The sequence below is a fragment of the Prionailurus bengalensis genome, chromosome A1 (assembly GCF_016509475.1).
Source record: "Prionailurus bengalensis isolate Pbe53 chromosome A1, Fcat_Pben_1.1_paternal_pri, whole genome shotgun sequence".
NCBI lineage: Eukaryota > Metazoa > Chordata > Mammalia > Carnivora > Felidae > Prionailurus > Prionailurus bengalensis.
The window spans coordinates 29,540,377-29,564,028 of NC_057343.1; the positions used below are offsets into that span (position 1 = coordinate 29,540,377).

At 38.1% G+C, this 23,652-nt stretch overlaps 1 protein-coding gene and 1 pseudogene across 7 annotated transcripts in view; both read left to right on the plus strand.

Moving 5' to 3' along the window:
- The window catches only part of ELF1 (E74 like ETS transcription factor 1), a 112,294-nt gene that overhangs the window by 45,364 nt on the left and 43,278 nt on the right, over nt 1–23,652 (plus strand). For 6 of the 7 annotated variants that reach the window (XM_043579943.1, XM_043579898.1, XM_043579925.1 and 3 more), the window contains exon 2: nt 12,739–13,038. In XM_043579943.1, coding sequence (XP_043435878.1) covers nt 12,967–13,038 — 72 coding nt within the window. In that variant the 5' untranslated portion in view covers nt 12,739–12,966. Of the gene's footprint in view, nt 1–12,096; nt 12,144–12,738; nt 13,039–23,652 lie in introns of those variants that run through there. The other variant, XM_043579907.1, reaches the window with a different exon arrangement.
- LOC122483211 lies at nt 17,739–22,116 on the plus strand (annotated as a pseudogene).

Sequence of the window (23,652 nt, forward strand, 5' to 3'; positions counted from 1 at the left end):
GCCTGAAAGAAACCTGCCTTTGGATTTAGCTATATCTCTCCCCTGTCTACATTCCCATCTCATGTTTTTCCCTTTCCCTCTTCATAGGTACTTCCAAATTGTCTTAAAGATGCAACACCTCTCCCACAACTCTTACTCTCCTCTTGGAGTAGGAGAGGTCACATTTTCTGTGCCCAATTGTTGGGGTGTCAGAGATAGTGGGAGATAGACATGGAAGGAGAGTGGCAGAAGTTTCTACTCATGGTGTAAAATAGAAACTTGTATTGCCTGACATTTTTAATGTCCCACATTTTTAACTCAGAATATTTTGAGGGGAAACATAATTGTCCTCGTTAAAATCACTAATTAGATCAAGAAACAACAAGTGTTGGTGAGGATGTGGAGAAAAAGGAACTCTTGTTCACTGTTAGTGGGAATACAGATATACTGGTGCAGCCACTTGGAAAACAGAGATTCCTCAAAAAGTTAAAAACAGAACTGCCTTCCTATCCAGTAGTCACACTACTGGGTATTTACCCCCCAAATACAGAAACACTAATTCAGAGGGATACATGTACCCCTATGTTTATTGCAGCATTATTTACAATAGCCATATTATGGAAGCAGCCGAAGTGTTCATTAATAAACAAATGGATAAAGTAGATGTGGTGTGTACGTAGATAGATGCAATGGAATATTATTCAGCTATAAAAATGAATGAAATCTTGCCGTTTGCAACAACATGGAGCTAAAGAGTATAAATGCTAAGTGAAATAAGTGAGTCAGAGAATGACAAATACCATATTATTTCACTCATATGTAGAATTTAAGAAACAAAACTGCAAACAAGGGGAAAAAAAGGAAACAAACCAAAACAGACTCCGTAAAGTAAAACTGATGGTTACCAAAGGGGAGGTAGGTGGGCTGATGAATGAAATAGAAAGGGAAAAAAAAAGGTAACTAGATTAGAATCCCCATGAAAGTAGAAGTTTTGGTCTGTTTTGTTCACTGATGTTACTTGTTTAACACAGAACAGAGCCTTGAGATATTGTAGGTGCTAAGTGGATATTTGTTGAATGCATAAATAGGTAGATGAGTGTGAGCTGAATTGAGACATGTGCTGAAACTCTCCGAACAGCTGGAGCGTTCATTGGCAGATATTTATCATGAAGCATCTGTGTTAGATGCGGGAGTATGGTGGTGACCCTGACCATGTCCCTACCCTTATTTGGTTGGCTCTCTCAATCCTTGTATCTTTATGTAAATAAAGTGAGGTGGATATTACTGATATGAAGATTTAATGACGGATACAGTAAAGTACTTAGCATAGGGCCTGGCACACATAAATGGTTTATCTATTACTTTCTTCCACATACTTATTTTCCAAGTTGTTACCATTTCTTTCTCAAGCTCCTTGAGGATAAGTGTCATGGTTCTTTGTGTCTTTTTTAAAAATCCAGTGCTTGTTATCAATGTTTAAGACTTAAGTAAAGGTAGTATATGTGTTTTCCCTTGAAAATTATAAAGCACTTTTTAGACATTAGGTATTACTAAAAATTATCAATAAACCTTACTGTGCTCTTGTACAATTTCTGGATGTGTCTTTATGCAAAGGTATAGTTTAAAAATTTAATAAGTGCCTATTACATCTACTAAGGTGACTTGGAATTCTTGAACTTTGCAAGAGTAAGGCAAAGCCATAAAGCAGAACATACCTCTACTAAAGAGCAGGTTTAATGTACCCTTACTTGGTCAACTACATGTGTTCACAGGACCACCTGTCTTCTGGCCATCTATCTGGAAGAAAGTAGAGACTCCTTGAATGCTGGTGATAGCAGTCTCTGTTAAGTGACTAAGAAATTTGCATCTGTCATGAATATGACATCTTTCTTCATTGAGTAACTAAATCAGCATCATCTATTCAAAATACTTAATACTAAATGACAGGATACAACCTCTCTAGATTCAACTAGTTCACATATTTCAAAGTTCCATTCTTTTTTTTTTTTAAATTTTTTTTTTTTTCAACGTTTATTTATTTTTGGGACAGAGAGAGACAGAGCATGAACGGGGGAGGGGCAGAGAGAGAGGGAGACACAGAATCAGAAACAGGCTCCAGGCTCCGAGCCATCAGCCCAGAGCCCGACGCGGGGCTCGAACTCACGGACCGCGAGATCGTGACCTGGCTGAAGTCGGACGCTTAACCGACTGCGCCACCCAGGTGCCCCTCAAAGTTCCATTCTTATTCGAATGGTCGTAAGGCAGTTTTGATGTTCAAATGAGTAACTTACAGGAAAGGTTATGTGGTAATGTTAATATCTTTTGAAAATTTTATTTTCTTGTTTCCCCTCTCTTCCAGTTCTTAGGCAGAGAACAAAAACTTAAGTAAATTAGTTAAGTGAATTTTGTTTTAAACAATTTTCCAACACTCTAGGCAGTTTAAAAACCATTGTTGACAGGCGCCTGGGTGGCTCAGTTGGTTAAGCGTCAGACTTAGGTTCAGGTCATGATCTCACGGTTCATGGGTTTGAGCCCGGCATCCGGCTCTGTGCTGACAGCCCAGAGCCTGGAGCCTGCTTGGATTCTGTATCTCCCTCTCTCTCTGCCCCTCCCCTGCTCATGCTCTCTCCCTGTCTCTCAAAAATAAATAAACTTAAAAAAAAAAAAAAAACACAAAAAACCATTGTTGAGAATCTCTATAAGTAATTAATGAAGAATTTAAGGAGGGCAGTGTCCACATTGGTGCCTGGAAGCTATTGGTGTAGCAGTCAAGTTGTGGAATGTTTGTTTAAGCTGTTCCCATCATTTTTGGATAGTAGTTACCAGATCCCACGCATGTGACTTGCATTGGGCTTTGTGTTCATAGGGACTACACTCTGTTGTTGCCATTTGATTTGAAAATCTCCAGGGACTTTATGCCTCTTCCCAAATCAAGCCTAAATACTACTGCCTGACTTTCAAGACTCCATAATTTGGTTTTACTTTGCTTATTTAACCACGTGTTCTACCATTTCCTGTTGACGCCTCCTTAGCTGTTGTCAAGCTGGTAAGTGTCTTCAGGTTTACTTTGGTCAGTTTTGATTCTCTGCATTCTTCTGTGTTTCAGCATACATGCAAATGCACACACATGCTATACTTTATCTTATCCTTTCCCTTAGTGTTTCCACATTCTGTTACCTTCCTTTAAAAGATTGATTTTAAGTCCTTTGTTGTCTGTGAGTGCTCCTTGACCTGTTTGACCATCCCCTCTTCTGAAATGCTGTAGTACTGACCAGCTTTATGAGCATCTAATTTTATACTACCTTTTGGTGTTCAGTTATTGTCTCTTGTTTCCTGAACTAAATTGTACATGTCATGGGAACAAGGCCATGCATTATCTTTTTGTATTTACCATGGTACTGAGTTTAGGGGAAGATCAGTAAATATTCATCAACTTTTTACCACTAAGTCAATCAGTAGAAGCATGCTTTCTTTTAAAAATGAATGCTATGGGATCTTCTGATTAGTTCTGGATATAAGATAAGTGTAACAAAACTGTTTCCTCTCAGAGAAGACCTAATGCAAGATGTTGATGCACTTCAATTAACAGTAACCAAAATGGATTCATATGATTGAAAAATTGAGTGAGCAATTATATTATGAAAGGTGGAAGGCCTAATATTTTAATTATTCTGTATTATAAATTTGCATATTTCTTATGAGTAGTAATAGAAGTTTGCTTCTATCTAAAATTTGTACAGTAGGAAGATAAAAAGCTACATGTATAATTTATAAATGTTGCATGTGTATATTTTAAGTATGTGTGTTACAGTATTAAGCCCTTGCCCTTCTACCTTCTTACCTCTCGTCTTGCGGTTTTATTTGGGTCTCGTGTTTTGGTGCCACTGAGTTTAGAATCTTAACTGATTGCCAGACAGTTGTGAGAACAATTATAGGAAGAATTCCATTTTAAGGATCTTGACATGGGACACCAGAATTGTTTGATTAAATCCAGACTTATTTAAGATAGATTTCTATTATTTAAAGAAGAAAGGGGGTAATATTATGAAAACACTAGGTCATTAGGGGTCTTCTCATATGTGTGAGGGGGAAATTTTGTGCCCAAGGAATCTTAAAATCCATCAACCTTGGTAACTTGGAAAAAGGTGAAAACAGTTTTGCTTCTCTGGAGTTGATATTATTTTTCTTTACTTTTTTTTTTTTTAATGTTTATTTTCAGAAGGAACATGAGCCAGAGCAGGGGAGGGGCAGAGAGAGAGAAAGAGAGACAATATCCCAAACGGGCTCTGCACTGTCAGCTGTCAGCACAGAACCCAACGTGAGGCTCAGTCCCACAAACTGAGATCATGACCTGAACAGAAATCAAGAGTTGGTTGCTTAACCAACTGAGCCACCAGACACCCCTGGAGTTAATGTTAAGTCTGGTCCCACTATGATTTTGAAGAGGACCCTAAAATGCCACAGGTATAAAAGATTGTGACCAGCTAAGAATGCATGGAGAGATCTGGATTGAGCATGACAGTGAGCACAGACAGAAGCCTGGAAAAGAGTGGTGCTTACTGTGTTGGGGTGGGGGGATGGGGCAGCACTGACTTTGCTTCTTTATTTTTTATTTCTTTTTAATTTTTTTAATGTTTATTTTTGAGAGAGAGACAGAGTGCAAGCAGGGGAGAGCAGAGAGAGAGAGAGAGAGAGAAAGAGAGAGAGAGAGAGAGAGACAGACATAGAATCCTAAGCAGGCTTCAGGCTCTGAGCTGTCTGCAGAGCCCTACCCTGGGCTCTCACTCACAAACCATGTGATCATGACCTGAGCCAAAGAGTCTGACGGTGATTTGACTGAGCCAGGCACCCCTGACTTTGGCTTCTTTAATACTAGCGTGGGGTTGGGCGACTGTGAGGACAATAAAATGCAGAAATGGTGGAATACCTTTTCTGAGGTGAGAGTAAAGAGTAGTAAAATTGTGACAGAGGTATAGTTTTAAACTTGCTCCATGGAATATTCCTGTTCACTCTTTTCAGTCCTTATCCTGTGGAGATTATTCTGTTCTACAGATCTGACCACGTTTTCTCATGCCTTTTGCTTAATCCCTGTTAATGGATCTGAAGTTTTTCCTATAGGCAGTGGAGGCAGTAGAGAAGTAAGTTGCTGATATTTTTATCTTTGCTAAGTTGCTTCTGTTGCTGAAGAACAGCTCCAGGGGAGCTAAAGTAAGAGTGGTACACTGGAGGGACAGTGTACAGTGTGTCTCTCCATAAAACTTCATATGACAAATACAGCTTATTCTAGAAGAGTGTTGTGTCGTGTGGGAGTTGGAGGTGTGGGGAGGTGTGGCATGCTGCAAAATCTCCTGGGGGACCTTTAAACAACCTACCCCTGGCTTTTCCCCTGCAGTCTGGGCCAGAGTGAAACGCTTCCCGATGAGAACCCGTCGTGTGCGCAGATAGGGGAACGATTGCGCCAGTGAGCATTTTCTAAGAGGATGAATCTATTAACCAGGGGAATGAACCAACACAGAAATGAAATAGAATTTCCTTGCAAGTTGATTCTTGTTTGTTACAGAGAGAAGAATTTTAAACTGCTGAACTGGTTTTGCTGATAAGCACATTTTAGCATCTTTGTGTTCAATGGATAAGTGTGTTTCTGTGAGATTTCAGGTTTGGGGTGCTGAAGGGAAGAAAGTTCCTTTAGTTCATTTGCATAATAAAAATCATCAATTAATGGCATTTTGGTTGATAATTATCACTTTCAACCATTTTGAGATGGGAAAGCAGTTAAATTCTTTTTTTTGTGACCAAAGTTAAAACAATATCAGGGTACCGTTGGATATTTCCCCTTGGTTCTAAATTCTCTTGTTTTCAGAAAATGCTCAGAAAAAGGGTTAATCTTGAGATCGCAGGTATTGACAGGTCTAGGTATGTAATCTGTTTGGCTGTTTTGCAAGGTGCTATAAATGCTGCCTGAGTGTAACCTGACACCAGGTAGGCCCAAGTGGCCAAGGATGGAAAGTGGAGAACAATGTGAAAGAACCAGAATTTCAGGTCTAGGCAGTGAGTAATTGCAGCCTGCCCTCAGAGTCCTGGAACTGTCCATCCGGGTGTCAGCAAAAAAGGCGAAAACATAGAGAAGTCATCCTGCTTGACTTGATCATATTGAGTGAGTGAGTGAGTGAGTGAGTGTGTGTGAGTGTGTGTGTGTGTGTGTGTGTGTGTGTGTGTGTGTGTGTGTGTGTGAGAGAGAGAGAGAGAGAGAGAGAGAGAGAGAGATTACCTTAACATGGCTTGGGGTGAGGTGAACATATTCATGTTTCCATGCCCTGCTTTAGCTTTGCATATGTCGCTGGAAGCCTGACCGAGGCTTTCTATACAAAAAAACACCAATTTGTGCTTCATTTACTTGAAAATAAAATTGTACTTTAGGAAAAGTTTTAGGTACTTCCGTTCCCCTTGCCTTCTCCCCAAGTTGGAATGAAAGATGCTTAAGGCAGGATAGCTATTTAGAAGATATTGGTGGTAATATATGTATATGGCACTTACATAGATTTCAAGGACATATTTTTAAACTTTTTCTAAATTTTCTTAAATTCTGTGAATGTTTGAAATAATATGAGAACCCTGAACGCAGTGGGGAATGATTTATTCCTCTTGTGACATTAATTTGTATTTTTGTTTTAACTTTTGTGTTGTGTGTACAGCACGTGATTTAGACAGGGCTATAGAGTGAGATTTCTTTTACAATTGGTGCCCCCCCCCCTTTTCTTTCTCTTTCTTTCTTTCTTTCTTTCTTTCTTTCTTTCTTTCTTTCTTTCTCTCTTTTCTTTCTTTTCTTTTCTTTCTTTTCTTTCTTTCTTTCTTTCTTTCTTTCTTTCTTTCTTTCTTTCTTTCTTTCTTTCTCACTCAGTAGGAACTGAGAGACGAACCACCCTTGTTTGAGGAAGTTCAAATCTGGGTCCTTAACTGTAACTACATTTTGGTGTATTTTTTAAATCACTTCTTCCAGATTCACATTTTTAAAAATGTAAAGCTGTAGGAATACTGTATTCAAAGAACTAGGAAACCAATTTGACAATAAATTTCATATATTAAAAAAAAAAAAGAACTAGCAAGCATAATGTCAGTTATTAACTCATAAAAATATTTTAGAATAAATTTTAAGTGTGGTAGCTTTATAAAAAGCTTTATAAATGTTCTCACTTTTTAGGGTGAGTGAAGGTAAAACTAATATGATGGGAGAGAGCAATAAGAGTAAAACTTGAAGATTTAAAACAATGATAGAAAAATCCACAAACTCCTCTACTTAAAGTTGTTCCGGTTAAAAATATGAACAAAAATGACTTAACATATATCAAGAAGTTGTATGGAATAGTGTAGAGACCTTTGCTATAAATATTTGTGGCAGAGATTTCTTATTTTCCAGGTCTTTCTGCCAAAGAACAATACTGATGAAGTTCTATTAATGCAGATTTAGGGACATGAGTAGAGAATTGGGCTGGGAATTTGGGCCTCTTTTGCTTTCTTTTCCACTGTCTTTGTGACCTTGGACAAGTCAGATTTTGCTAGGCTCAAATTCTTTAGCTGGTCAATGAATGCATTGTTTTAGGTAATCCTTAGGTATTTTTCAGCTTTAAAATTGTGTGATTCCACTCTTTTTAGATTGAGAATGGGCAGGCCCTGGGACGATTGTACAGAATTTATCTTGGTACTGCTGATTTATTATTTTCATGTCTTCTGGAAGCTAATGTAAAACATTCTGCGTGTTAGAAAACACATGAAAAGCCCTGTCTTATATTACAAAAAAATTCCAGCCATTACAGTATATGGGTTTATTGCTTGCTTCTCATTTTAATTTGCATAGCTTTTCTTCTTTTCTCTTATTCTATTTCATTTTTATTGTATTTCTTCTAAGCTAATGGTTTTTCCAAATATACTCACTTTTCTTATGATGGGTATGTCTGTTTGTTGCAAAGGGCCTTGTATTAGTTTACTACTTCATAAAAAATTATTTCTTTTCAGATACTTGGCATCTGGCATTACTACAGAATTCCAATTCTTTAGATACTCATACATACATAAACATACAAGCACTGTCTGAATGTTTTATTAAAGGTAGTCATTCATGCACCCCATTGCTCTAAGCTAGTGAATTTTACCTCCTTGGGGCTAGAATGATTTAATCTGAAATGTTTTTGTCATTACTTTTATTTATTAATTTTCATTTTGAGTATATGAGTTGGTGACCTGGCACCTTCCAAAGGGTAGCAATGATGTGTTTTTAAATGCCATTATGAATTAATAGGTTTGTAGACTCTTGTGTTTAAAGCCCTTTCGAAGGAAACTTAACTTTGCATTCAATCAGGGATGAAGAAAGCAGGTGTGAGAAGTATTAAAAACTGATTTTGACTGTCATGTTTTTAGAATACCTGAAATATTTTATAATAAATGAGACAAACTGAGTTGGTTGTAGTAGCCATCTATGTGGCTGAGGGTTTTGTGTTTACAATCAGTAAATTCATGTTGTTTGGAACAGGGGCATAATGGAACTCTGTGTTAAGGGAAGCTTGCCAGACAGGGTGAGGTCTTAGCCTAGAAGCAGCTGGATTTATCAGATAGGTGCCAAATTTTCAGGCACTGGAATAGAATTATACTTTTGTTGATAATGGACTATAGTATTCTTTGTTGGAGTCTAGCAAATCGCTGTGGTCAAGGAGACTCCCAGGGAGTATGGAAATGAGACTTAAGGAGTAATCAGTTAAGTGGCATTCACCTGTTACATGTCCCTTGCATTGTACTGAGACAATAATGAAGCTGTTGTGTATGGAGCAAAACTCATGTGGCCAGCATTCTGTATATGGATTTTGCATAGCTTGTTTACAGCAACTCTAGATTTTGGTGTTGCATTTTGTACCTGTTTCATAGAAAAGGGAGACTGACAGTAAGTAACTTGTCCAAGGTCACAGTACAGAAGATTCAAACTCAGGTGGTCCAACTCCAGAGCTGTTAACTGCTCTTTTAACTGTTTTTGCTTGCTTTATTATTTGACTTTAAATCTGCAGCTTATTTTGGCGATAAGATACTAGGACTACCTTATTGTTAAGACCCTTCTGTGGTGTGTGTCTCCTTGGAGAATAAGAATATGATCCTGACCCAGTTGAAAGACATGAGAACCAACTTGGGGAGTTTTTACTATTTGGTGGATGTTCAACTAGATGACCTCTCAAAGTTGTGCAAATAAGTTAACTGTTTATGTCTATGTTAGATAAACAGTTTTCACATATATTTTTTCTTGGTATTTTATAAAGACTAAGTGACACTTTGAAAATGAAATAGGTTTGAGAAGTACTTATGCAGTAGAATGTTCCTGAATATAATACATAGAGTTAACCAAAGACCTTATAATTTGTTAGGAGAGGGCAAAAAATGCTTTTTCTCCTCAGTCTGAGTACCCATGTCTTTTTCATACTAGTGCAACTTTGAGGAATAAAATGATAAGTTCAGTTTGGGACATGTTTTAGACACATTGACTTTGAGGGGGCACTGATGTGGACTTAAAAGTTGAGTGCGTGGATTTGGAGATGAGCTGAACTCAAGATGGAGACTTTTTTTTTTTTTTTTTCCAATTTGGTGTGTGTGTGTGTGTGTGTGTGTGTGTGTGTGTGTGTGTGTGTGTACAATCTGTGTCAGGTAGATTTAGAGGGAAGGCTCTGTACTATTGATCTGGACAGAGTCCTGAATTAAGAGGTAAGGAATCTCATTGTACTTATGTGACACTTTCAGATTGTGAGACCTTGGGCACAGGAACTCAGTGTACTCATGAGAAACTGAATCATTGATCTAGATGTTCAGTCTCATCTGTTAACTGAAGAGATTTTGATGCAATGGGGTTTTCTTATTTAAGTATCTCTAACATGTACAGGTGATAACCTCTGTATCCAGAATCAGAAAATTTCTTCCCAAGACCTATCTTGGTGCCATAGGCTATGCAACTACTGAGAAGAAGGAGTGGGAAAGAGAGAAGACAGAGGATCAGAGGCCTTATTAGGCCAATAAAATTATTCAGGAGCTTTTCTTACACATTTTTAGTTGATGACTTCTATATAGAAATGTACCAAAGCTACCTCACCAGAGTGAAGGTGTCTCCATCCCAACAAGTGGCCTAGTCATCATGGGCAGTCATTTCAGTTTTGGTTTATTATTCTTGGTTGTCAGTGTGTACCTGAAGGTGTGGGTATGTTGATTGCTTATACTTTTGAAAAACATTTATTAAAGCATAATAGTGTGGAAATGTTAGTAAGAAAAGGTACCTCATTGCAATGGAAAAGAAAGGAAACTTAAACTTTACACAGATGTGTTCACATTGGTCACTGGTAGAGTGTCACTTTGTATTTACAAATAAATGGATTTGGAGGGTTCCTGGGTGGCTCAGTCAGTTAAGCATCTGACTTCAGCTCAGGTCATGATCTCCCAGTTCCAGCTCTGCATTGGGCTCTGTGCAGACAGCTCAGAGCCTGGAGCCTGCTTCAGATTCTGTGCCTTCCTGTCTCTACCCCTCCTCCGCTCGCACTCTGTGTCTCTCTCTCTCAAAACTAAAAATAATAAACATTAAAAAAAAAACCCCAAATAAATGGATTTGGAATAGGCCTTTTGGAATCTAACCTTTTACAGAGAAACTTTTGTTATCAGGAAACATCCCTTGATTCTGGTTACTTGACTTTTTACTGTGGTTTTTCAAGTTTGGGATAATGGTTTCCTCTTTATCAAAAGTACTACAATCATTCTTTATAAATAATATATGTAGATATAGCTTAAATATCTAATGATAGATTTTTAAGCAGTATCTGTCTTTAATATAATCCTTTTTACTATTACTATGGGCACCCAGGTATGGTAGGTACAGAAGGAATTTTAGACAATGGTTATTCACCTAGAGAAGTTTTGCTCTATCTTGCTTCCTGGCATATTGCTTTAGATATCATAGACACTCAAAGATTTATTGAATTGAATTAGGGGGACATGATTTTCCCATGTGAGACAGTGTATAGTTAGTGCTAACATGACAGGCAGTAAGTGTCATATTTCTGAAGGGATCGATCCAGATAGGTGGAGGCCGAGAGGTTTGGGGGGTTTGTGAAAGAAATGGAACTTGAGTATTGAAGACTGGGAGAGATGTGAATGGGTGCTGAGGTGAGAGCAGTATTCTGGAAATGGTGAATAAGTAGATTTTGAGCAGGGAGGCAAGAAGGAATGTAGTTTGTGTGGCGGACCATAAGAAGGGAAGCCCAGTGCAGAAGAATTAGGTTGGGTAGTAATTTAAGGGACAAGATTATAAGTAACATTTGACCAAAGCCAAATGTGTGTCTTATGTTTATATGTCTGTCTGTGATCAATTTAGGTGAAAGCATTTTTTTCCCCTCCAGGTATGGTGAATTGCTCAAAAAAGACCTGAATGTGCTAAAAATAAAAATGCTTTCCCAGTGTTGGGGTTGAACTCATTATTGAAAGAGGTGGGGTATAGAGTGGGTGTGGGGCACTGCTGGGTTAGAATTCAGTTTAGTGAGTAGAAGTATTACCTGAATTAAATTCTTAACCCTTACTTTATTTTGATTCCCAGTTAGGGAAATTACAGTTAGCCATGATAACCCCCAGAGTCCAGGGTATATATTGACTTTACTGAAATTAGGAAATTGAGTATCTGATTCAGCTGGCACATGCTGTTTTCAGGGAAACTGATTCACCAGCTCAGCTTCATTCTCTAACTTGTCTCTTTAAAATTAAAATTGTAAGTGCTATTTCAAATGTTATTTAATGTGATTATTTTTATAATCTTTGTCTTTTCATATCACACAGTCATAATCCTATGATGCAGTATTTCATAAAATTGTGATAAACTTAAAACGTTTTCCTTTTGTTAATAGTGGTAGCTTTTTTTTAAGTAGGCAAACATCATTGGCAGGCACTTTTTAAGCATTTCTCCCTCCACTGAAATTGTTTTCACTCTTAAGTTGCGTTTCTGTTTTTCTACTATTGTAAAGTGCAGTTCTTTGCATGTTCTAATTTGCCATGACGTGGTCAAGTGCCGTTTCCTTCCTGTTGCTTGCAAGCCTGTGCTAGAGATAAGGATACATTTCAGTACATTAAAAAAGAAGCCACTGAAGACAGGCTTAAGCATGGTAAAACATTCTTCTTAACAGAAACCTTTTAAAAGAACAGAAAAAGTGGACTTTAATTTCTGCTTATTTTTAAAGGCTTTTAAAATAGTGCTTACTGAATTTTAAATGTATGAGACAGACTTTAAATTCTTATATATATTAGGCATAACAGGGACACTGTATGAATGTTTCTCCTAGGGCAAAAATATACAGATGAAATTACTCATGGAGGAACAATTCCTGTGTGGTTTGCTGGGTTACTGGCAAGAAGGAAATTGTTTATATGTCCTTTATTGCAGTTACAAACCTAGTTATTGCTGTGTGGACTTTTTTTTTTTTTAAGTATTCGGCACTTTAACTGTAGTTTAACTGGGGGGAGGGGAGAATGGCTTCACTTTCAGAAATGAGAGGTGATTGTATCTTAGCAAGAATGAAATCTTCAAAGAAAATATATATCTAACTTAAGAAAAAAAAAGCCTGTATTCATCAGTCATGTTGATTTTGTTTAAAAACATTAACAAAAAATACTTTGGAGACACTGCCCTTGGTAATAATTGTTATATTCTGAATGGGCACGATTACTTTTTCATAATTAACTTAAGCTTTTGTTTTTCAGGCCAAGAAGTTCTAAAGAAGAAAAATTTCAGAAAAATTGCCTCTGTTTGAGTGGAATATCAGTGAACCAAGGAAACCTGTAGTGCCGTCCTGAAAGAAAACCTGGTCTACAGTAACTTAACAGACTTAGCTGAGGGTTTTTTACCCAAATTGGTCACTGGATTCTGCTGCCTCATACTTGAACCTGCTTGGAATTTTTCTCATGTGGATCTAAGGGGAATGTTTTATTATGGCTGCTGTTGTCCAACAGAACGACCTAGTGTTTGAATTTGCTAGTAACGTCATGGAGGATGAACAACAGGTATGAGACCCAGAGACCCAGAGGAAATTGGATTTTAATAAATTTATTGTTACGATTCTTCCATTTGCGACAGAAAATTATTTACTTTAAAAGACCATAGGAGAAACCTTATTAATGTAAAAATGTAGATGTTAAAATTTTGGAGGCAATTGTGATCTTATGTTTTAAGTACTAGTTAATTTGTTGAGAAATAATTTAATCCTTAGTTTTGGTGTGGAACATGGAAGTAGTAATTTTGGGTGTTTTTTTTTTTAATGAGACTTTAAATAAAATACCTTAAGTAATTATTTCAAAGTAGTTTGAAAAGTTTCTGGAGGACATAACAACAAGACATGTACATTTTTTTTTTTTTTTTTTTTTTGTAATATAGGACTGGTGGTTGTAATAGTTGCTTAATTAGTATTTGTAATCCTGGGCTGTTTTTTAAGTGGAAGGAAAGATGTTAGTAGTCCCATAATCATACATCACTTCAGTGCAAAGCACGTGATTCTGAGGAAGTCCCTTCACTTCTCTAGATCTAGATTGCATCATCTGTTGAATGAAGGGATTAAACTGAATAATTTCAAACTGGCTTTCACTTAGTTTATGTTCAGTGATGTTCAAATTACTGTTTCTAGAATGTGAAGAAGATCCAAGAGGCATTGAGAAAAGGATCTAAGTTAATTCTAGTCTCCCTGCCCTGCCTCACCTCCCACTGCAGGGTGGGGGAGATGCTAGGGGTTCTTGGGACTTTATAATTTACTTCGTTTTAAACAGGTTAGGTAGGAATTTAATTAAGACATGATGTGAGAGACATGCTGTGTTAGACTCACTATACTGGCAAAAATATTTTGAGGACCTGCACGTTTAAAATATGCCCAGTAAGTTGATTTAGATACTGAAAAAAGCCTAATCCCAAATATTTCACATTAATTGGCCAATTATAATGTATCATACTTTTAATCTAGAAACATAGTTACTACAGGTAATAAAATTGATTCTTACTTTTGACAGGGAATTATAATTTTTTTGCTGTTTGTATTGTCTATTGAGGTGACAGATCTAAAAATTTATAAATAACCTATAAAAGAGAATTTGGATTGAGGTGCCTTAAAATCCAGATGAGCTTTGGTTAGGAAGGGAAAAAGTTTGAGGGAGAGGATTGCTTGGTCCCAATTAAAAATGTATTAATAGTTACATGGAAAATTACTCATGAGAAACTGAATCATTGATCTAGATGTTCAGTCTCATCTTTTTTACCTACCAAAAAAATTTTGATGCAGTGGGGCTCTCTTATTTATTTCCAATATGTATGGGTGGTACCTCTGGATCTGGAACTGGAAAATTTCTTCCCAAGACCATCTTGGTGCCATAGGCTATGCAACTACTGAGAAGAAGGAGTAGAAAAGAGAGAAGACGGAGCGTCAGAGGCCTAATTAGGCCAATAAAATCATTCAAGAGCTTTCTTACACATTTTTAGTTTATGAGTTTCTAAGTAGAAATGAACAAAAACTACCTCACCCCCAAATTATGAAATACTCTGTTTATATTTTCTTCTGTTTTATGTGTTTAACTCCCCAGTACATATGGAATATATTTTTTTAATAGAATGTGAGGTATAGGGATCTGACAACTGTTTTCTCCCACGAGTGAGGATGTTGACCCTTCAGATTTATTGAATATTTTATGATTTCCACACTAAGAGTGCCACCTCTCTTATATATTAAATTACCACATAATACTTTAGTTTTGAACTTTCTGGTGTATTTTATTATTTTATTCCATTTAACTGTTTTGTATTATGCCAATATCACATTACTTTCATTAGTATCATTTTATAGATTTGACATCTGATAAGATATTCCCCCTCCCCTGCCTAAAAATATTGGTATAGAGTTTTGAATGAATTTTAGAATTAACTCCTTAAGTTACATAAAACTCTGTTGGGATTGTAACTTTTCAAAGTTATACAATATTTGTATCTTCTATTTTTCAAAAAAAATTTTTTTGTAATGTTTATTCTTGAGAGAGAGACAGACGGAGACAGAGTGTGAGTGGAGGAGGGTCAAAGAGAGAGGGAGACACAGAATCTGAAGCAGGCTCCAGGCTCTGAGCTGTCAGCACAGAGCCTGACGCGGTGCTCAAAGTCACAAACTGTGAGATCATGACCTGAGCTAAAGTCAGACGCTTAACCGACTGAGCCACCCAGGTGCCCTAAATATTTGTATCTTTTAAAACAATTGTTTTATGATCCTATATTGGTTTGGTTGATTCTTTATAAAATCACTGTTTGAAGACACCAGATTAGAAGACATTTCCTGTTTTGAGTTATGGTCTGTGGTTATAAATGTCGTCTAAAGCAATTGACACCATTAATGTCTGGTTGCCTCCACCTTGATCATTTTCCCTTGTATCATACTCTTTTCACAATTGCTTGGTGGGCTGGTAATGTTGGAAAGGAAACACCAACATTGTTGGTTCTGACAAGCCACTTTTAAAAGTCTTTTCTTGCTATCTGTTCCAAACTGTGAATATTTGTAGCAGAGAATGAAGCACTTCTGTGGGAGAGCAACACCATCAGTGCTGAATTGCAGTATGTACTTTTATTTGGAGGTGCCTTGATTTGACCTTATTATTTTTTTTTCAACTTTTTTTTTTATTTTTATTTTTGGGACAGAGAGAGACAGAGCATGAACGGGGGAGGGGCAGAGAGAGAGAGAGGGAGACACAGAATCGGAAACAGGCTCCAGGCTCTGAGCCATCAGCCCAGAGCCTGACGCGGGGCTCGAACTCACGGACCGCGAGATCGTGACCTGGCTGAAGTCAGACGCTTAACCGACTGCGCCACCCAGGCGCCCCGATTTGACCTTATTAAACAGGTGTGTTTGCCTGGGGAATTTATGAGAATAAGAAATCTGAAGGTTGTGGATACAAGTTTCTAAAGAGAAAAACTTGACTTATATACTCAAATAATCCAGAAGTTAATTTAATGAAAAACAGCTGGTAGTTTAATGCATTTTATAATTTTGACATGTCATTACATTTTATACTTTTTCAGTTGTTCTAAAAGTAGAACCTAGTAAATCATAGTTATTTATACTTAACAGACTTAGCTCACTAGGGAGAAGCTTGGTGACATGCATGGGAAAGTGAAACAAATATTTTTGTAGAATCCTATCACAATATAAGAAGGTGGTCTTCTTACAACATTCCTTCTTTGGGTATAAATTGGTTTGCTCTGAATATTGATTCCTTGACACTAAATGATAAAAAGTGCCTTGCTGCCTTTTTAACAAGATACCCAGTAATTCTCCATGCAGTGTTTGAGAAACACAGCATTGCAACTTTGGGAAACCTTCACTGTGAAAGTTACGTTAGAACTGGATCTTGTAGAAAGATCCAGTTTATCTAACAAATGAATGAGCAGAAGTGTTCTGGAACAGTAGAAAGTACTGAAACTTTTAACGGATTCCTTGACTACATAATCAGTCTAACCACCTTAACTTATGGTTAAAAGCTTTTCATAGTGTAACTGTTTGATGTTTTTTTGTTTCTTGTACTATGTTAATTTTGTCAGCCTGCTGTATAATGTCCAGTGCTTTCCTGCTTGATCTCCCACATTCATACCTGCTGCCTATTGAAGTTCTAATCTCTTTCAAAATCTTAGGACAAAACCTGCTTATTCTAGAAATTTATCCTAAAATTATTCCTTCAGGAATTAACAAATTTTATCCTGTCATTTCTATATCACTTACTGTCATTGTTCTACTATTTGCCACATTACATTTTCATATGTACATTATCACATCAGAAGACTTTTGAATGAGAGGTAATGTTCCCCAAACTCTCTTGACTACAGTATATATATTTTCTAGGAACCTATTTATCCACATTCTCAGTACATGGGCAGTTTTGCCATATCACCACAATTGTGTAAGACCAGAAAGAAATCCTCATGGAGTCTTTTTTCTGTTATGTATTTAGAACTGTTCTGTTGTATGTGTTTAGTCAACACCATGTCAAATAACTTTCAAAACTTATCACTGAAATTATAAATAAGTAAATATCCATACAGAGTTTTTCTATTTATTTATTTACTTATTTATTTAGAGCATGAACAGGGGAGAGGAGCAGAGGGAGAGAGAGAGAAGGAATCTTAACCAGGCTCCACACTTAGTGAAGAGCCTGATGCAGAACTCAATCTCATAATCCTGGGATCATTACCTGAGCCCAAATCAGGAGTCATACACTCAACCGACTAAGCCACTCAGTTGCCCCCATATAGATTTTTCTGTTTCTCAGGAGACTCCTTCAAGTTACAAAGGGAGTTTTTGACATGTATCTTTTTAAATTTATTTAAAAAATTTTTTTAGTTTTTTTTTAAATGTTTATTTTTGAGACAGAAACAGAGTGTGAGCGGGAGAGGGGTAGAGAGAGAGAGAGGGAGACAGAGAATCAGAAGCAGACTCCAGGCTCTAAGCTGTCAGCACAGAGCCTGATGTGGGGCTCGAACTCCCAAACCGTGAGATCATTACCTGAACCTAAGTCAGATGCTTAACCGACTGAGCCACCCAGGCAGTCCCTCCAACTCCCCCCACCAATTTTTTTAATGTTTACTCATTTTTGAAAGAGACACAGCATGGACAGGGGAGGGGCAGAGAGGGAGACACAGAATCCAAAGCAGGCTCCAGGCTCTAGGCTCTGAGCTGTCAGCACAGAGCCCAGAGTTAGAGGCCCAGCTCATGAACTGTGAGATCATGACTTGAGCTAAAGTTAGATGCGTAACCTACTGAGCTACCTAGGCGCCCCATTGACATGGTTGTATCTTGAGAATGAGGTTGTATTTTGTAGAGAATATAGATCACACCAACGGGCCATTTTTAAGGAATTGTGTTAGGAAAAATTCTGTGAGGTCAGGGATTAAGTGTACCTTAAAATAGAAGGGATGAGTTGAAGTGTTCTATGTGTAACTTATTCAGCACCAGCACCAGGAGGACAAGAAGTTGGGATGGTGATAACTAACCTGTACATGGACATAAGGAATTTTGTTATTTACATGTAATTCCAGGTTATATAGATCAATCTACCTGTTCTTGTGGCCTTCTTTTGTAGTCTTGGCAGATCAGACTTATCAGATCCGTTAAAAGCTTAACCTTCTGTACAACTAACATACCAGAGGTTGCTTGTTTCTTTTGTGTACATTTGGAACCCTCATCAAAGGAGTTCTGCCATAGAGCCCATAGTATAAGTCTGCTTACATTTTGGAAAGTCTGACTTTGAATCACCCTGAGGCACTCTTCAGGTTATGTGAAGGGACAAACCTTCCTATGATCTAGTGTTTGGCCAGGCTTATCTCCCTGCCAACTATTAGTGAGGAAGCTGATGGTTATTATGAAGGAGAAGTAGGTGAGGGCAGTAGGAAATTATTATTACTCTCTTTTCGCAATTTTCCCTTAACTGTCCCCCCAGTGATTTCATCAGGCCCCATGACAAGGTCTTTAAAATGAGTATGGATGAGTGGCCCGAGCCTGAGTCCTGGCCTCTCATGTTCCTCCTCAAATAGCATGAACTTCACCACCCACTCCGACTTCTCCTCCAACTATTGGTCCCAGGGCTCCATGCTGTCGCCCAACCACTTGGTCCTGCCAGTCAGCATTGTGGATGCCAGGGTCTATGCAGGCACCAGGGGCTCAGCCTCTCAGATCTCTGTGTTCTGCTCCACCAGCTAATAGGGTGGTGGGGGGCCCAGGCCTGGCCACCAGGATGGGTAGGGGTCTGGAAGGCATAGGGGGCATCCTCAGGAAGAAGGAGACCATGCAAGACCTGAGTGACCACCTGGCCTCCTGCCTGGAGGAGGTGAGGAGCCTCAAGGCTGATAATCAGTGATTGGAGTTCAAAATCTGGGAACACCTGGAGAGGAAGGGACCCCAAGTCAAAGACTTGGGGCAATACTTTTAAGAGCATTTTGCTGAGGGCTCAGATCTTTGCAAAATCTATGGACAGTGCCTGCATCATTCTGCATATTGACAGTGCCCATCTTGTTGCTGGCGACTTCAGAGTCCATATGAGATGGAGCTGGCCATGTGCCATTCTGTGGAGATGTTCTCCCTGAGCTCCACAGAATCACTGATGACAGCAGTGTCACTTGACTGAAGCTGGAGATAAGAGATCAAGGCTCTCAAGGAGCTGTTCCTCATGAAAAAGAAACCATGAGGAGGAAGTAAGGGGTCCAAAAAACCAAATTGTCAACTCTGGGTTGACCGTGGAGTCGGATGCCCCCAAATCTCAGGACCTCAGCAAGATCATGGCAGGCATCCAAGCCCTATGATGAGCTGGCTCAGAAGAACCAAGAGGAGCTGGACAAGTACTGGTTCCAGCAGATTGAGGAGAGCCCCACAGTGGCCACCTCATAGACCACTGAGATAGGAACAGCTGAGATGACCCTCCCAGATCTGAGTACTTAGAGAGCAACCTGGACTTGATGAGAAACCTGAAGGCCAGCTTGGAGAATAGCCTGGGGGAGGTGGAGGCCCACTACATGATGCAGATGGAGCAACTCAGTGGGGTCCTGCTGCACCGGGAGTCAGAGCTGTCACAGACCTGGACAGAGGGGCATGAGGCCTTGCTGAGTATCAAGGTCAAGCTGGAGGCTGAGATCACCGCCTACCATCACCTGCTGGAAGACAGGGAGGATTTCAGTCTCGGTGACACCCTGGACAGCAGTAGCTACTTGCACATTGTCCAGAAGACCACCACACGCAGGATTATGGATGGCAGAGTGGTGTCTGAGACCAATGACACCGAAGTTCTGAGGTGTTGAGGCAGCAGAATAGAAGCAGGTTACCCTTTGGGGAGCAGGAGGCCAATTAAAAGAGGTGAAAAATGAATATGGGTGAGGTCGTCGCATAGGATAGGATATGGACTAGAAGAGTTCCAGAAACATCCAGTGATAAACTTTAGTAATTAGTGTTTACTGACCATTTTGTCCTGTGCATTGTGTTAGGTACTTTACAGGGATTATCCTATTTGACAATCTTACGAAGTAGGTACTTTAATTCCTACTATCGGGAAGAGTCAATTGAGGCTTAGAGAGGGGAAGCAACTGACTTGGAATGATAAAACTGGGAACTGTCACCCAGCTTGTGCCTTGAATAATGTCAGCCACCAATGCATGCAAGTAGTTAAAAAGTGGTTTTAAATGTGGAAGAATTATACTTTGCATTTATGATTTTAGCAAAAAGAAAATGTTATGTATTCTAGTTAATCTGTTAATGTAATTGAGGTTGATAGTCTTTGTGACCTGATAGACCTGAGTACTACCTTTTAAAAAAAAAAAAAAGGCAGCTTTATTGAGATGTAATTTACATACCGTACAATTCACCTATTTAAACTGTGCAATTCAACGATTTTTACTATGTAAACAGAGTTTTGCATCGATCACCATAGTCAATATTGGAACATTTTTGTTATCCCCAAAACAAACCTGTACCCATTAGCAGTCATGTCCCATTCTCCCGGATTCCCACACTGTGGCAGCCACTAGTCTACTTTTTGTCTCTATAGATTTGCCTGTCGTGGGAAACTTGTATACAATTTTGTATACATTGAATGTGATATGCACAAGAGACCATGCAGTATGTGGTCTCTTGTGACTAACTTCTTTTACTTAAACAATGTTTCCAAGGTTCACCCATGTTGTAGCATGTATCAGTACTTCATTCTTTTTATTGCTAAATAATATTCCATTGTCTGGGTATATCACTTTGTACTTATCCATTCTGTATATTTTTCAAAAAAATGCTTTTTTTTTTTTTTTAAAGTTCGTGTTGGTCAGTTTTTTGTTGGGGGTGGAATTGGCCATCTCCCTTCTCCCAGAAAGTGCTCAGTCACCTAGAGCAGCCTTGCTGGGTGAATAAGGAAATTAGTACCTTTTTGATGTAGCTCAGTTTAGCCACATGATCTTGAAAATTTTGCCTCCTTTCGTTTTACTTAGGATGTAACACATAAAGGGAAGGATAAGTCATTATGTGAACAGATAGGGTTACTGGCCTTTTTTTTGCCCCCTAAGCCAAAGTCACTTTCAACATTATTTTGAGAATAATGATGAAGATAATGTCCTTTGATTTACTAAAGTAAAAAGAAAACCGGTCATGAATGATTTGTTAGAGTGTGAATTTAACAAAGTGATGTCCTTAAATAATGTTCATAAATCTGATATGCTGAATGTTAAAGATGTTAGAATATGGGCAAAGTTTTTGGGTTTTGTTTTGTTTTGTTTTTGATACAGTAACCAAAGTTCTCAGTATTAGGGTAGTTCTATCTTTTTGGAAAGAAGAATTATGTTGTAATGACTAGTAATACATTTGTGAGTTTACCTGTTTCATCTGTTCTTACCTATTGAGACATTGAGAAAAAGAGCACTGAGCATGTGAGGAGGGATTCCGGAATTGACCTGGAGTTGTAGGGATTGGAGTGTGAGGAAAGAATTTTCCTCTCCTGAAAGGTGATATTTTAGGTGACAATTTAAAGATTTGTTATATTTTTATGGTTTTGTTTGACTCTGCACTTCTCTCATTCCACTTTATTTTCTGGTATGGAAAAAACAAAGAGTATTTAGGAAAAACTGTGATTTACGTTTAGGAAAGCAACTACAGGGAAGCTCAAGTAACTGGCACTTCCTCTCCCCTCCCCTGCCCCAACGCGTGAGCACATTCAGAAATAATTTGGTATTGAAGATTTACCTGGGAAATGATTTATTGAAAAGTGACTCGTTTATGTGCATTAAGATCAGCTGCCTGCAACTTCAGTATAATATTGAATTCTGCAGATTGGTAATTCCTGTCAATTACGAATCTGTGACATGTAGCAGAGTATCAGCCTGGGAACCAGGAGCCACCACTTACTAGACATGTGACTTCAGACAAGTTTTTAAATTTCTCTGAGCTTTGATTTCCTTCACCAAAAATGAAAGAATTACCTCCCAAGGTTATGAGTATTCAGTGTTTATGTAAAGTATTTAACAAAAGCCTAGTGGTCAATAAATGTGGCAGTTGCTATTGTGAATGACCTGAATTAAATTAAAAAAAAGTGTTAAAAGTTTGTGTGTACCACTGCATACTCTGTTAATTGTTTGGGATAAATTAGGTAATGAAGTCAATTTTTATAATTTGAATATCATTTAGACAAATTCCTTCAGCTTTTTTTCCCCCCTTATTTTTTCTTTGCTGGCTTAGTTCTAGAATAAGCCAACAAATTTATCACTCAGGATTTGAAAAATCTGGCAGATTAATTCTGTGGGGGAGCACTGTCCTTTAACATTAAAGCATGTTAAGTTTCTTTGAATATAGTTTGACCGGGAGTTGTTCAGTTTTTTTGGAGTGACTCTAATTTCTTTTATTGCCTAGGATTGGCTAGTGTCACTTTTCCATTCTGGAAAAGGCTTTGTAGCTAAACTGTCTGTATTCAGGAATGTCTGCCTCATTTTATTCTATGATTCATACATATTTATATAAGATTCGTCAAAGTCCCATCTTTTAGAAGTAGGAATTGCCTCCTTAATTATGATTTTAAATTTTTTGAGTTATGTAGAATCTGCATGGTTAAAACCTCAATCTGATAGTGACCGCTAAGGTATTATCTAGTTGGCTTGTAACTAAACATTTAAACCTGGTTAAAATTTAGCATACTTCCCCAAATTTACGTTTCTCCCACCCCCCACATACCCTTAACCTACCAATGTATTGAACTTTTAAAGTGAGCACTTTAATAGGAAAACCAAGTTTGTTTTCAGTGACCATTTTACTTTTCGAGATGCATGGCCAAGTAAGTTATAATTTATCCTGGCTGAGAAAAGGAAAAATCTGGGCAAAGACTAAAGGCAGCCAATAGTCACAAAAGACCTAAACTGGGATTAGAGTTAGCCAAATCAACTCCATAGGGATTTACAGTGGAATTTTGAACATTATCTAATAGGGGAATTCTGGAGAAAAGACCATTTTACTTAGACCTCACTATTTTTTATGGTGCCGTGCAAGAGAGAAGCTAAGCTTCTTCAGAAACACTCATCTCTGCTGGGGCCAACAGAAATAAAACATACATACATATATATAAGCTTTAACTGAGATGAAACTTTTGTTAGACCATAATCTACTTATCGGTCCTGTACTCTTAGAGTCTATCCTAATGGTTAATCTTGTGGACTTGGGAGTTAGATTGTCTGGGTTCAGGTTTCAGTTCTGCCTCTTCCTAGCTGGTTGCCCGATGTCAATAAAACTGCATAGTGCTGTGGGGATTGACAGGGATAAGCCATATAAAGTACTTAACGTAGTAGCTGCTTCACCACCACCACCACGTTAGGAATACCACTTAATTTTAATTTTATGCTGTTATATTGATCATTTTATTGAACTCTCGAAGACAGATTGGAAGATAACTTTTTACATAGCACTGTAGTGAGTTTCTTCTTAATCAGATTAAGAAAGCACTTTCTTATGTTAATTTCCAGAGATTTGAATATTTTTTCTCTTATACCAAGCCACTGGCTACAGTATAATATCTGTATCATGATGTTTATAAAAAATCCACAATCTAGGGGCGCCTGGGTGGCACAGTCGGTTAAGCGTCCGACTTCAGCCA